The sequence below is a fragment of the Acomys russatus genome, chromosome 13 (genome assembly GCF_903995435.1).
Source record: "Acomys russatus chromosome 13, mAcoRus1.1, whole genome shotgun sequence".
Lineage (NCBI taxonomy): Eukaryota > Metazoa > Chordata > Mammalia > Rodentia > Muridae > Acomys > Acomys russatus.
Window position 1 is genome coordinate 14,044,355 of NC_067149.1, and position 15,908 is coordinate 14,060,262.

Genomic DNA, 15,908 nt, shown 5'->3' on the forward strand with positions numbered 1-15,908 from the left:
TATGACATAAATCACATACATTGATAATTTTTCTGAGATTAAAAAGACAGTCTGAAGTCCCTAGGTATGCTGAGGCACACGTGTTGGGCCCTCACTCATACCTGCCCAAGGCTGGAAGCCTATCATGGCCCTGCCTCCCACTGCCTCTTCTCCTCAGGGCTTCCACCCATAGCCAGACCAGAGGCTTCAGACGGAAGACAGCCACAATCAGGAAGTGAGAGAGAGTGTGCAGACATCTTGGTTTGGTGGCCATCTTGGCATCCTGGACTTTGGGTTCCTGTACTCTCACACTGCTTTCCGGAGATGGAAGAGCATCCTTGGAAGGAATGTTTAAAGTAACCACAGGAGAGTTGGCCAGGAATGTCAGGGCTGAAGAGCCTGTTGCAGATAACGCCCCAACTGCTGGCAAAACTAGACCCAACAAGAGTTCATCTGTGTCCTCTTTCCTCCAAGCCTCAGCAGATAGGGGCGTTTGCGTTCATACAAAGCTTCCCTTATGGGTTTTATGAAGTCAGAACAGGGTTTAGCAGCTTAGCCCAAGACCCCCAGTCACTGTCACACCGAGCCACAAGGACGCTCTGCAACAGCATATCCAAAAGAGCTAGCTCCTTAGCTCACTTGGGCTTGTATTTAGGCCTATGGCAGAAATCACCCAGACACAAAGCATACCTAGGGATGCTGAGGCCATGAGGACAGCCAGTACAGAGGGGAAACTGGCAGAGCCCTGGTCGGCTGGGCCTCTGGAGGAGGCAGGCCTTGGCGAGGGTGGTTTTGGTCCTAGGATAAAATGTGTAAGGACAAGGCTCCATGACAAGTGGGAACAGGGAGAGCTGGGAACAAACTTTTCAAAAGAGGCTCCAGACAGATCTAGTGCCCAGGCAATACCTGGGGACCGTGGTGTCGATGCCTATGGCAGACCCACCTCACTGCGGCTACATCTGCCTTAGGATTCTGGAGGGCAACCTGAGGCCTTGTCCTTGCTGCCTTGGGTCAGCCTTTTACTGTAACCACACAGGTTTACCCCTTCAGTCCGACCCCTCCTGAGTCACCAGGGGGAGGTTCCAAGGACTTAAGCCAGGGCTCCCATCCTAGTGTGGGCAGGCGACAGTTTTATAAAGATCAGTGTATCTCCTTTCTGTCGGTCCTTTGCACCTGAAGTCACCCTGCTCACCCCCACCCAGACCCCGCCTATCTCTTCCTCTGTAGCCTACACATGACGAGATGGAATCAGAAGCCAGCAGGAAGAGGCCTCAAGACTGCAGTAGTGAGAGGTGGTGAGTGGCATGTGGTGTGACCCCATGTTCAGCTCAGGCACCCATACTACCTCCTCCACAGCCATGAAGTGTTTGGCGCAAGTCAAGGTCTTCCAGGATGGGGGGCAGGGGTCACATCCGGAGGGGCAAGATCCTTTCGTAAGCCAAGTGCTGGCCATTTCCAAAGGGGCCTGATCCATTTTCCAGTCCAGAATCCACCTTAGAGAGAGATGCTTGCTTCCAGGCATGGAATGGGAGCTCAGCGATGGGGGTGGCTTGTCCACTGCCACAGAGCCTGTGTTAGTGCCAGAGCTGGGCTGATGCCACCTCTCAGGCAGTCACCAGGGATCTGGCCTTGTACCCTGAGGCAGGAGACTCCCCTCTGCGGGAAGGTGTGGGGTGTGACAGACAGCTTCTGTGGCTGCAGACTAGACAGTAGTGGGCTCAACCCACCTTTGTCCCAGTAGGAAACTTTAGCTACACTCTTGGAAATGAACCTTACCACAGAGGCTCAAACAGGCTCTTCTCCTTGTTTCCAGAAAACAATGTTCCTCCTTGAGGCTCCCTGACTAGAGCTGAGGTGCTCACAGGGGTCTGGGATCAGTTAGAGCTCCATGAAAGATTACCCTTACCGGGGGTCACCGACTTCCACTCAGCTGTGGTGTGGGATAGGAGCCGGCTACATTCAGAGTCCGTTCTTCCCGGAATCTTCCAGAGGCCTCTAGTGCTCCTCGATGAAGTGAGCCAATGCCTGAGAGCCCTTGATTATGGCTAGTTCATCCTGTGGGGTGCAGGCCCCCTCCCCTCCCTTCCCTTCTCTAACTCAGGGGCCCATCCGGCCTAGCCATGATACTTTGCTTCCATCACTCCATCCCAGCTCCCAGGCTCCTCTGGCTCCCAGGCTCCTCTGGCTCCCACCACCTGTCCACCTGCTGCTTCTGGTCAGCTACAACCAAGGCTCAGACTTGCTTCTGATACAAAATTTAAAAAAACAAAAAACAAAAAAACAAAAAGAGAGCAACATATAAAAGGATCCTAACTCTGCCCCGGGAGCACTCTACAGTTCTTCGGCTCACACGGAATTGTGCTGAGTGTAAGGCCCAGAGATGCACTTGATTCTTTTTGTGTAGAAAATGTGTCAGAATTCCTCTCCCCTATGTCAGAATATGAGTGGTTAGTCTCCCTACTGCTGGGGGGTGGGGTGGGGGTGGCGGTGACTGCTTTCCAGGCAGCGCCTGCCTGCAGTTGCAGCTCATGAGACTCCTTCCCCGCCCCCCACGCACGGCCTGGAGAGGGCTGCTGCGTTCCCAGGCCGGCTGAGCTTCACTCACAGGCCCTTATTGTACACCACTGTGCGGCTGCTTGTAGCCCGGGCTATCTCAGGCTCCAACTGGGAGGTTTCAATCTGCGGAGAGAAAAAAAAGAAGAGTGCAGGGGTGGGGAGGGCCAGGAAGAGAGGTACACTGGATCTAAGGACTGCCTCGGTACCCACCGCTCTGTCCCTCTTCGTGCCCACATGTCCTAACGGGGGAAATGCGTGCCCCTTTTTTTATCACCCTTCCAGCTCAGGACTAGCCTCTTTTATGTCTAGATTCTGGGTTTCCCTCATTGCAAATGCCCTTGTTCCCCGTACTACAGGCACATTCAAGACCCCACCCTCTAGCCCCCAAAAATCCTCTCCCCTGGGAGCACCCCACTCACTGCTCTCCTGCACCATTAATATTGCACGTCTCAGATGCTCTGTTCTGTCTGTCTGTCTGCACGCACACATGCACGCATGCCCTAACTCAGATCTCAGGAACAATTGCTTCAGCTCCTTTCCAGCCTCAAGGATCCTTCTAATTCCTGCTTGGTAGAGGGTCCTGTCCATCGACCCTTCAACTTGACTGCCTCACGGAGATCCTCAAAATCCACGGCTCCTGACCTCAGCTAGACCTTTGGAGCAGCTGGCAACAGCTTTCTCCAGGCCCACCACCCTGGACAAGTCGCTCTCCCATCCTCTACGGAGGTCAAAATTTTTTTAGTCACCTCAGCAGCTTGCTCCTGGCTTCCCACTCCTCAGATGGGGTGGAGCATCCTTAACTCCAGCGGCCCCAGTGAGAAGCTGCTCTTAGATTCCCAGCATCAAACCCACACCCTGCCCCTCCCTCTTGACCCCCTCCGTGCCTGTCCCTTCCTCTTGGATGGCAGAGACCCACCTGGCTCCACCTTGCTCCTGTCTCTGCATGGCCCTCTCCCACACACCTTTCCCTCCCAGGGTGCTGCCCATGGACTCCTCCCCACGAGCAAGCGTCTCCACATCCACAAGAACCTTGCATCTGAGGAAACTCTTTTCTACCACGTCAGGCTTGTCTTCGGCCTGGTATTTCTTCTCCCCAGCAACCGTGCTTCTGGTCAAGTCCACCTGTCCACCTCCCACTGGCTTCAGCCCACAGCAAATCTGGCTTCTGTTTCTATCACTCTCTAAAAAGCTCTCTCTTCAAGGTCACTGTTACCCTCACTTCACAACATCTACATCTGCCTGGACCCCTGGTGGCTGTCACGTCTGAGGGGTGTGCAGTTGTAGCTGACTTCTGCCTAGGCAAAGGCAATGGCTGCTTCATGGCTCCATAAACCCAACCATTATGAAATGGAACTCAGCCTGCTATTCACCCTGCCCCAGCCCAGCTCCATGTTATGGGCAATAACACCTTTAGTCAATGGCTGTGTGACCAAAGACCCCAGACCTTCTTCCCTTCCCTTCCCCTACCTTGCTCTCCCTCCCTTTCCCCTCTCACCCCCTTTCCTTCCCTTCCCTTGAAGGCTCATCCACTTCAGCCCACTGCCTTCTGAATCTCAGGTCTGATCACCCCTGTCCTCACTAAAAAATGGTTCAGTGGCCTGCATCCATGCCCCCAGCTCCCGCCGCTACATTTCCCATTATCTCGAAGATGCAGGATATATATACTTCTTTGGGTTCATTATCCAAACTAGGCTGTTCCCTGCCTCACCTCAAGTCTGCCTGTGATGCCCGGTCTGTTAGCAACAACCTCCCACCTCCATTCCCACTCCTACCCTGTCTCCTCTGTCTTCAATCAGCTTTATAGGCCTAGCTGTAGACCACAGCTCACCCAGGATGAGCAGGACAACCTTTCTGGCCCAGGACCCAAGTGATGTCACAGTGTTGGGGGGCAGGGGCTGACTGCCCATCCTCTACTTTCCATATCAGATTACAAAGCCCCCTGGGGCAGAACTATGGATGAGCTTGTTCATTCTGAGTCCTTAAGGCCTAGCACAGGCCTAGAGTCTCTCTGGTTAAGGGGTAGAAATAAAATGAGTGGCAAGAACTGCCTGCCTGGACACCACAGCAGCACAGATGTTGGTTTTCAACTCTAGGTTGAGGCAGAGGCATAGCCTGAGTTGGGCCAGTGAGGGAGATGCTCTCTAAGTGACATACACCACCACCCCACCCAAGCCCTGAGTGCCTTCGCTTGGCAGATGCCCCAGGCAAGATCCTAGAACTACCAGGCCTTTGTGTTGTAGCTCAGCTGAACTTGGTCCTAGGGACATGGTATATGTGAAGCCATGGAGGCCTTAGGAGGTGGCCAGAGGGTGGCACAGACAAGGGAGACTTCAGAAAGCTCAGTCAAGCCACAGTGTGTGGGTCAGGGTCCGGGCAAGGGGTAGTGTGCCAAGGATTAAGGATGGTGGGCATGGAAGGGATCCTGGAGAAGGGGCACCTCTCTCCTGCCCTCCCCAACACCCTAACACTCTGGCTACTGGAGTCAGCTCAGGACCCCCTGCCTGAAACTGCCTTCTCCTGCCCTACCGCTCCACCCCGAGTCCCCCCCCCCCCACCAGCTCCCCTTATCCCTGTGCTGCCACTGACACAATGCACAGCGCCCACGCTTAAAAATCTAAATGCTTTTTGAAAATGTTTAACCTAGTTAGACAAATTAGCAAAAATTTGTGCAAAACAATTTAGGTATTTAAAATATTCAATGTTTTTAAAAAACTGGAAAACTGTTCTTAGCTTTCAGCTGCAAAAACCAACAAAATATAACATCCCAGCAATCTTACCATGAGGTGTAACATAACCCTTCGGGAAAGCTGTTAAACAGCTACCGAGGCATCCTGGGAAATAGCACTTCATTTATTCAAATGCACATATGTCAGGCTTTTGCACCATATGTCATTCCAAGCTATTTACAGTAATAATTAAATCTTAATCAACGTTTAACCTCTGTAAAATGTTTGAAGAATCCTAATCACCCTTCAGACTGTACTAATGAAGGAGAAATATATAAACATAAAAGGAAAATGATGCATAGATACCACACTGGAAAGAACAGTAATTGCAAAATTGTATTTCTTTTAAATATAATCAGTAAATGATGTAAAGTAAGCCAAGGAGTATTTTAAGTTAAGACATCTTGGATGTCAGAGGTGTGAGCAGCTAATTTTGTTCTGCTACCCATAACAGATGTAGCATATTTTATTTTAGTGCCATTATTAGCAGCTCCCCATGCAGCTTTCCCTGAAGCACTGAGGCCCGCATTAAAATCCTAGGGGCTGCTCGCCACCGAGGCGGAGGACCAAGACCCAGGGCCGCGGCCTGCAGGGCCCACTCCCCACGGAACGCAGCACCCCCACCAGACCAAGGCCTCTCCAGCATGGCACCCAGGCTCCCCTGGACCCCCATCGAGCTGAGGGCAGCAGGTAGACTGGAAACAAGTGTGCGGAGGAGCAGGCGGTGGCGGCGGCGGCAGCCTCCTGGGGGAGGTGGCCCAGGCACTCGGGACAGATCCGCCATGCCTGTTCATTTCCGTCCCGTGTGTGTTGATGTTCTCCGCATTAGCCAGCTCCACACACTCGGGCTGGGCGAACAGCGATGGGCGGGGCCAGCCCACTGCCCTTGAGAAGCTGGAAGTCTAGGGGAGGGGTCAGAAAGTGAAAGCAGATGGATTCCCGAAAGACAAGCTAAGTGCCATGGAAACTGGGGAGGGCCTAGGGGTTACCATGGACTGATGAAGGAGCAAGGAAGGGAGACTTCTCAGAGGAGGCGGGCCCGGGAGAGAATGGAGGATTGGGAAAAGAGGAGGCAGGCAAGAATTGCTGGATGAGGAGGAAGAACCCAGCTGGTCAGTCAGCTTGTGCTGTGGAAAGGAAGAAGGGCAACGGTGCTCACAGTGCGTGAGGATAAGACAGGCAAGACATCTCGCACTACCTGGAGGTGTCAGCCACTGCCTCAAGGAATTAGGGAGCCATGGAAAGATTCTGAGCACGGGTAGGCACACCCAGGTCTCAGAAAGGTCCTTCTGGCCTTGGCGGGGTGGAGAATGGGGGAAGGTAGAGGTGAGTGAGTGGGCAGGGAAGCCTCCCTGAGGAGCAGCTATGGGAACCAGAACGTTCTTAGGTCCTGCTTTCTGATGTTGCCCATGTGGGCAGCAGGGGAAAAAGTGAGCCCGAAGAGCCTTTCTGAAGATGACATCCACAGAGTTGATGACCAATCGCATGTGGGGGTGAGAGGGAGGTGTCGAGGATGACTGGGCGCTGGATGACTCCTAATTCTAGCTCAGGAGCTGGGGTGGTGGTTATACCATTCTCAGAGGCAGGGGATCTGGAGGAGAGTGGGTTGGCCATGCTGAGGCTGGGGTGCTTGTGGGTCTCCTGGGTGGAACGGCCCGAGAGGCAGATGGGCCCAGGGTTCTGGGCTCTGGGCAAGAGGGAGCGGGATGTGTGTGCACAGCCAGCGCCTCCAGAGTGGGGGAGCTTGCCCAGAAGAGCAGATGGAGGGGGAACAGGCACATTCAAGGGGTGGGGAAGGGAATGAGCCCATGAAGGCAGCTTCAGGCGGCCAGCGCGAGCAGCTGAACCGTTACATAGGGTACCAAACGCCTCAAGGCCCTGGGTACCAAATAAATGATGTCTCACAGTGGGTCCTAGGAGGGCTTTGGTCCAGGCCACTAGACTGTGGGAAACCTCCTGAAACCCAGCACCAAGTCATTCTGAGGCATGGCACCTAGCCACCTGTTAGAACCGCTCTAATTCTCTGGCTATTCCTGGGGGTGAGGCCAATGATTTACCATCTTCAGGTGTGTGAGGAGATCACTGAAGGCCTTCATTATTGGGGTCCACTGGAGAGACCAGGACAAGAACTGCCTGTGTCATCAGGCCACCATCTCCCCCTCTTATCCATAACCAAGTACACCCACTGCAGGTCACCTTTCCGAGATGAGGGCAGGTCCAAGTCAAGGCCCTCCAGAGGAAGGCTGGGGTGCCTGGCAGTGCCCTCTCAACCTGTGGCTTGAAGTACGGCTAGACACTGCAGCTTTTCCGGTTGCCCTCACCCGCTCCAACCCGTCCCCCAGCCCCAAAGCAAAGGACAAGCGCTGTTCTTCCTGTTGAGGACTTTGCTGCTGAGTGGGACCGAGGGGTGACTGAGGAAGCAACCATTCGGCTTTACATGCCACAGTAGCTGGCAAATGGGGCTGTAGTGAAATAAAGAGATGAGGCTTGAAAGGCCTAGGTACAGCCAAGAAGGGGCACCAGCATCAGAGGCCCTAGGGGCTTGGGCTGAAAAGGCTGGAATTGGGCCTTCTCACCTCCCACCCCCAGGCTCTAAGGAGCTAAGACAGCGCAGACCAGCGGCCATAGGAAGAAGATTCTCCCAGCTTCGGGGCTGTTGGCTGGGGCAAGCAGGAAGCTACTGTGGGTCTCATCTGGTGAGAGCCTCTTCCTGCCAGCCTGGTAGAGGTGAACGGAGGCTCTCACAGAGAGGATCTCTGGAAGCAGGTGCCAGAGCCTCAGAAAGCACAGAGGATGCTGGGAGGTACCTCTTGCCCCAGAACTGGCGATGCCGTGAAATAAGCAACAGACTATGCTGAGTCTGTCTGACTCAGCCCATCTCGGTCCTGAAGACCAAGCTCAAACCCTGAAGTCCCTCTCAGGAGACACTCCCAAAACACAGAGCACCATGTCCAGTATTTCCCCTAACTACCCCCAAGGCCCAGGACCCTCTCACTTCCTACAGCTTTCTTTCATGGCCTGGGAAGGGTTAACCCTGAGCTATTTGCCTTTGTAGCCAGACACTGTGTTGGGGTAGGGGCCAGGAGTCAGGAATGCATTGGGGGCCCCTCTGCCTCCCAGCCTGGGAGCACACACACACACACCTGCAGCCAGGCCCAGTGGATAGTTTACATATTTGAACCTGGTGCAGAGACATAAACAGGAAACTGGATCCCCCAGCCTGCCCCCTTCTCAGGGGCTTTTCCCTTCTACAAAGCACTCCCTCCTCCTGCCACTTGCTGCTGTGGCAGGCTTTTCTAACCTCCTTTTCAAAGAGAAGGGCAGAGGGGTGGGGCATTCAGCCTGACCCCGTGACACAGCCTAAAGCCACTTCCGTGCCTGCCCAGGGGTCTGGGCCTCTGAGACAGGCAGGTGGCATAGCACTTGACATAGGTTCCCAAAGCCTGGCTGGTCCACCTGGCAGCCACATCCCACTTTTGTAACCAGGACCGAGCCGGCCTTAGATCCTGCTCATATACACATTGCTCATCAAGGTCCATCTTTGAAATTGATCTGAAAGTCTTGGAAGGGCCAGGCGAAACTGGGGTACAGGGGCAGCTGAGGCCTGAGCTTAGACCCCTAAGTGTCTAGGGTAGGCCTCTGGTACCGATGACAGCCTCCCGACACCTTCCTAATGAAGGTCCCACTCCAGCTAGACATGGAGTGGCACATGCCTATCATCCCAACACTTGGGAGACAGAGGCAGGAGGATTGAGAGTTCTAAGCCAGCCTGGGCTACATAGCAAGATTCTGTCTTAAAGAAAACCAAGTCATTTCCTCAACAGAGCCACCTCCCAGAATCTTCTAAAATACCTCACTGAATTTGGCATAGAGGCTTGGCTGGGCAAAGCTCCCACTGGGTGAAGAGCATGCCTGGCCTGCTCAAGGCCCTTTGGCGCTTTCTCTGCGTTCCTTGAGTTCTCTGCCCTTGAGCTAAGAGTCTAAGCGTATCTGCCGCCTCCTGGTGGGTCTCCTAAGCTCATGCCACACCAACGGCTGTGCCTTAAGCCTCTCCAGCACTTTTCTTCTTACCTTCATCGCACCTGGTTGAGGACTGCGCCAGGGAGGGGACAGAGAACAGCTACTACATCCACACTACTTGAGCCCCTCAAGATGGCGCAATGTTCCAACCCAATCAAACTGAACTAAAGCCCCTCCCCCAAACGTGGGGCTCCTCCCCGGACTTTGTAGACCCAGCAAGTGCCCCACGCTCCCCCCCCCCATCCATCCTCATTTCAGAACCTTCAACAGCTCCTGGGTGCCCTGTGGTGGACTGACCTCAGGGTTTTTCTCCCTCTTTGGTCATCTCAGCATTGAGGCTTCCGTTTCTCCATCTATACGGTAGGGGAATTTTTCTAGGACAGAGATAACACCTAGAGGTGGGTGGGGGAGTCTTAGGAAGTCATAGAAACTCACATGATTTTATGGAGAAAAGGTAAGGCTGAGGCCATCCTGCCCAGCCCTAGCTGAGGCTAGCCCACAGGGCTGGGCTCTTGCTATAACCCAGGCATGCTCCAAGCACTTGGTCTTTTTCACTCAATGGAAACTATGCCCAGCTAAGCCTCCACTCCCATCTTGAACTCAGTGAGGTATTCTAGAAGGTTCTGGCAGGGACACCTGGGAGGGACAGGTTGGGAGGTGGCTTTTCTGAAGCCTATCATTGAGACGGTGTGCACACCGGTGTGAATGCATGTGTGTGGGCACTGAGAGTGTGTGCACACTGGCGTGTATGCACGTGTGTGGGCATTGAGAGTGTGTGCACACCGGTGTGAATGCATGTGTGTGGGTATTGAGAGTGTGTGCACACTGGCGTGTATGCACGTGTGTGGGCATTGAGAGTGTGTGCACACCGGTGTGAATGCATGTGTGTGGGCATTGAGAGTGTGTGCACACTGGCGTGTATGCACGTGTGTGGGCATTGAGAGTGTGTGCACACCGGTGTGAATGCATGTATGCGGGCATTGAGAATGTGTGCACATCAGTGTGTATGCACATGCGTGGGCCTGTGCGCATGCATGGGTTAGGATGGGGATGCGGGGAACAAGCAATAATGACAGGTGGCGTTGGCGTTCCTGGGATCCAAGTGGCTTTGCCATCCCCGTTTGTCCCTCCTGGGGGGTCCTGTGGGCAAATTCCAAGAAAGCAGCGGGCGGGGAGGCGGCAGATTTCTGACAGCAAAAATAGCCTGCTTCGGCTTTCAGTGGGGAATTGAGTAAACCAGCAAACGAGAAAAACCCCAAACAAACATCTCTAGGCAAAGATGGATGTGAGACTGGCAAGGACAAGGGCCTTCCTCTAGGGACAATGAAAGAACCGTGGACTCAGGAGGGACACAGTACTCACTAGACACTGTCTTTAGCAGAGCCAACAGAGTCACGGCGAGGACAAATGAGCCTATACCTGGTGGTGATAAAGAGTTGGGCTCTTAGCTGGGCGTGGCGGTGCACACCTGTAATCCCAGCATTCGGGAGGCAGAGGCTGTCAGATCTCTGTGAGTTCAAGGCCAGCCTGGTCTACAAAGGGAATCCAGAACAGCCAAGGCTACACAGAGAATCCCTGTCTCAGAAAAAAAAAAAAAAAAGAAAGAAAGAAAGAAAACAATTGGTTCACATCCTTTCGTGGAGGGAGGGAGAGACCCTCCCCCTAAGGTGGGAGATGAGACCAGGGCCTACGTGTTTATGTTTGAGGCAGGATAGATCCTGAATATCAGGAAAAATGTCTCAGGGACAGGGCATTCTAGAAGTCCCAACTCTGCCCTCCAATTTGTTCTCAGAGAAAAGGGAGACAAACTGGGGAGGGCGCTGGCCTCTGATGTGACACAGCTGCCTAACCAAGCTGGTCCATCAGTGCTACCACGTTCTGCAGGGCTGAGGTGGATAGAAAGATTGATTCTAGCACCCAGGATAAGGGCACATTCTTACCTCTTTGGGGTATGGGGGATTACATCTTGTTTCTTAACTCTGAAAACAGCAGAGGGACAAGAAGAGGTGAGGCATGGGAACTAAGTAGGGACAGAATGTGGCCCTAGGAATTAGAGTCCCACATTGAGAGATGGTGTGCTTCAGCCACCCTCCCATCATGCCTCAGGCTCTCTAGAGGCCCTCTAGAACTGAGCTGGGCAGTGGCTGGGTTGCAGGGTGGAAGCTGGATTGGCCTGCTGATCCATGCCTTTTCTAGTTAAGGTGTTCAGCAGGAGCTAGAGTCTGGGGAGGAGGTGTCCATCTGCTGAGGTGTCAGGAAAAGCCAAAGGTCAGGGGCCAACAAAAGACAAGACAACAGACAGCACAAACAGGCCCAACAGGAAACAACCTTAGCGCTGCTGAACCTGACTCCTAGGCCCCCAGGAGGCCTCTGCAAGAGCCTTCCAGCCACAGTTTAACCACTCAGGGTCTGACCATCCTCTCTAGCCCTGCCTTGGAGTAGCTGGGAGGGTGGAGTGTGGTGGGAGGGGGGTGGGAGGGGGTGGGAGGGGCTGGAGGTGGGAGAGGGGGGGGATGGGAGGGGGTAAGGGGATGGGTGTGGGGGGATGGGGAGGGGAACGGTGTGTGTGTGTGAGAGAGAGAGAGAGAGAGAGAGAGAGAGAGAGAGAGAGAGAGAGAGAGAGAGAGAGAGAGAGAGAGAGAGAGAGAACAAGATAAAAGGCAAGCTCCCACAGCAGGCTAAGGGCCCTGCCCACCCTCTCTTGGCACCATTCAGCTACCACTCAGAGGGCTCACTCACACCGAGGGAAAGGCAGGCGCCTAAGGATCAGCACGGGGCTCTGGGTATCAGAGCTGCGATCCTTCTCCTGATTCAAGCACCTGCCTCTTATTTTCACTTCCAAGTTCCTACAGGGCAGAGCCTGAAAGAAACTTACTTCCAATGCTTGCTGAGGTCTCAAAGTGGGGCCGCATAGGGCTCAAGCTGGGAAAAGCCAACCAGAGGGTAAAAGGGAGGCCCCCCACCGCACCCCTTGGGGCAGGGCTAAGCCTCAGTCCCCTCACATGCCCCTCCCCCGCAGGGTCCCCAGACAAGCCCCGCCTTCTTCTGTGGACACATTTCAACCTCACCAAATCGGCTAATTATTGACAGTTGGTGAAGAGGAGATTTCACTTTTTCCTCCTGTTAAACTGCTCCTAATTAGCTCCCTGTCACCAAGCCGGCGCCCGCCCGCTGCAGTCCCCCGTTCACAGCGCCTCATTAACCTTTCGCTCCTCTCCTGCCGCCTGCCAACAAGATGAGGACAAAACCAGATTGTGGAACAATGGCTCCCACTTGTACAGCGGCCCTGTTCCCTAGCCCCCCGAGCTCCTCAGGGAGCAGCGCAGGAGGGGCGGTCTGAATATGGGAGCATCCCGGAGGACTCACGGAATTAAGAAAGACAGAGCCAAGGGTGAGCAAGGCTTGGCCAGCGCACTGCTTCTTGCTCCCTGGGAGACCTGAGGCTCATTAAACCTCAGGGTTGGACACACTCCCCCCCAGTAGAGAACACTGGCTGTCAGAATTGGAAGGGCATTTGTCACTGCCTGATTCCGACAGCCAAGCCCATAGACCCAAAGAGTGGACACTGAATGTCCCCCACAAAAGAATCTGAGGCACCCATGTAGGTGTAGATATGACAGGTAACTGTGTTTGCCTTGTTCAGAGGCTTAATGTTCACAGAAGGGCCACCCTAAATCAGGACTTGCAACTAGGGAACCCTCCACAACCCACCCTACCTCAAGGAGCCTTTGGGCAAACCACAGCACAAGCACAGCCCCTGGCTTTCCCTCATAACTGTCACCATCATAGGATTTTATTTCACTTTTTTTTTTTTTTGGATACAAAGTCTGATGTAGCCCAAGCTGGGTTCAAACTCATTATATAGCCAACAATAGCCCTGAATCCCTGCTCCTCTTGCCTCAGATGTGTGCTATCTCAGTTTTACTTTTTGTTTTGACCCAGAATCCCTCTCTGTGACCCTCGCTGGCCCTACAACTTGCTATGTAGATGAGGCTGGCCTTGAATTTGTGGGGATCCCCCCTCCTTCTAGGATTACAGGTGTGAGCCACCACACCCAGGGACATTTAGTTATGAATTTGTTTTCAATACCAGAATACAGGCTCCAGGACTCAGAAGCCACTAAAAGACTGCCCAGCCACAAGAGAAAGTAGCCTAGCATTCAAGGGGGACCAGGGGACAGGACCTCACTCTAGGTGTTGTTGACTGGATGCCACTCTGGCCAGTGCCCTGCCACACCCTCACCCTCAGGTCAAAGAGCAGATCCCATGCTCCCATTGTTCAGCCAGTGAGTGTGAGGGCCAGCAGGAGGCCAGACTAGTTCTCATACCCAAGTTCCGAGCTTATCCCAAAGTCCATCTGCTGGCATCCTAGATGCTTCTATCCTGTCCAGCTCGGCACTAGAAAACAAGGAGACGCCCCACGAAGGCCCCTGGGGAGGTCTAGAGGACACTTGATAAACAAGCAATGGGCAGTCTGGGGCACATACTTGGTGTCTCTTCTCATAGTAAGATGTGGACAGGGTAGGGTGTGTGACAGAATCCTGTCTGGGCAAGCTCCCTCTCTCAGGACCAACATGGACCTTTAACAGTATACTTAACCTTAAGCTGCCTCAGTATCCTCATGTGTAAACAGGAAATGCTGGAGATGCAGCCCTTCTGGGATTGTAAAACTTCTGCTGTACTCATTTCTAAGTTCACTTCTCTGACCAGAAAACAAAACCATTTCGCCTCACGCTGATGCAGGTCTTCCAGCCACCCGTGTGCAGCTCACTCCACAGAGCTCCGCCCTGCTCCCACTTTCCTTGTCCTCATCCTCAGCTCTCCTCAGTCTACTCCCTGGGTTTCCTCCCCACCTCTGGTTAGCCTTGACCTTTCTTTCCCCCACATCTGCCTCTTGGCTTCAGTCCCCGTGATGCACCAAAGGTTCTCTGTCGCCAGCCGCCAGCCAAGCCAACGACCACCCCTGACTATTTAACTATACTTGAAAGAGTTGAAACACAAAGCAAGCGGAGACCTAGCATTTGACCTCAGTCAAGGTAGCTATAATTACTAGTTGCACATTGACCCGTGGTGCCATCTCAATAGCAGAAACCCTCATCTGAGAAGAGCGAGGCTCTCTCCCGGGCACGGAAGGGAAATGAAGTTCTTCCTCAAGCTCTGGGGTTAGGGATTGGGACAGCACACCAGTCACAGCAACCTCGCCATCCTAGGTACCAGTTCCTGGGAACTTGGTCTCCAAGTCTCCTGGTTAATTAATTAGTGCTTCAGCGATTACTTCTGTTGACAGCCTTGGTGATTTTTGGCAAGGTTGGGTCAGCTCAAGCAAGTCCAGACTCATATGGCAAATTCCCCTGGCTTCTGGGACATGAGATATGATCCCTGTACTGCAGCAGGAGTGCCTCGTTAGAATTAATTGCAAGGGTGAACGAAGGAGTGAGAGCCTCCCAACCAATTGGCTGATGGCTTCGGTGCCATGGGTTGCAGGCAGGCCTCAAAATACCCTAGAATAATATCCAGTTTGGCCTGAACCCTGCTGTGGAAGACACAGCTGAGCAGGGAGTTCTGCAGAGCCTGTTCTTGCCTTCCCTTCTGAAGGACAAAGTCTTCATTGCAGGTCTTCCCAGCCTTGAAGAGGTTTCAGCTGTGGTAAAACGAACTTGGCAGCCAACACCCACACTTACGTGAGCAGGCAAGGGGGCAGGGCAGAGGAGTCTGGGCCTTGACTAGAGCCCCTTGGAGTAGCTGATTGGATGCCTATCTGTACTGGGGTGTGGCCTCCAGAATGTTCCCTCATATCAGCACTGCCTTCTGTGAATGAGGGCTGGGCCCATCCATGGCTATTCTTGCCTTTGTTTTCCAGCAGAGCTAGGAGAATGATAACACAGGATGACCCTTTCCAGTGGGGACAGCTTCTGATTGGGTGATCTGGGGATTCTCTGTCCTGGGTCCCTTCCACAGACAGAGCTTCCAGCATGGTGGTACCCCTAGAGACCACAGAATAACCTCTGCCCTGGCTCCAGGGCTTATAGGTGCCTATTGGGAGTTCCTAGGCTCAGTTTTCCCAGGAGAAGAAAGCTGCCGGGCACAGTGAGCTGCAGGCTCATATAACACACCAGTTACCCAGCCTTGAGTATCCCAAACTTTGAGGCTTAGTAGGGGACAGTGACTCTAGCACCTACACCAAGCCTCCAGTCTTCACTAACGCCCCCTGCTGCCACTTCCCCCCAGGAACCATGGCTCGCCTTCCCTCTTCCTCGAAGCAGGGCCGATCCTCAAACCATTCACTGAGAAGTGGCCCTCTCTAGCCATGAGCTGTGAGAGGCCGCACTCACATTCGCCATTACAAGATGGCACTGACATCCTGTGTCCCAAACTGGTAAACAAGTAATCTGCGCATGTGCGAAGGAACTTTCCACTTGTTGTGCTCTGCCTCTCCCGTGGCGTCATATCGCCTGATGAGTAACAGCCAATCAGGGACTGACACATCCTAAGCGGAGAACAGTTTCCTATATAAGGGATGGGTTTCTGCTGTTTGGGGTCTCCATTTTACTTGTCGTAAGCTTATGCTCTCCCTCTTAAGACGCATTAAAGCTTTACTGCAGAAGGATCCTGTGTGTGCAGCGTCGTT

The 15,908-nt window shown here is 53.5% G+C and overlaps 1 protein-coding gene across 3 annotated transcripts in view; it reads right to left on the reverse strand.

Moving 5' to 3' along the window:
• Positions 1-2,529: 2,529 nt before the first annotated feature.
• Sfxn5 (sideroflexin 5) overlaps positions 2,530-15,908 on the reverse strand; it is a 118,570-nt gene continuing 105,191 nt past the window's right edge. For 2 of the 3 annotated variants that reach the window (XM_051154826.1, XM_051154825.1), the window contains one exon: positions 2,530-2,658. In XM_051154826.1, the coding sequence (XP_051010783.1) occupies positions 2,581-2,658 (78 nt within the window). In that variant the 3' untranslated portion in view covers positions 2,530-2,580. The remainder of the gene's footprint in view (positions 2,659-15,908) is intronic. The other variant, XM_051154827.1, reaches the window with a different exon arrangement.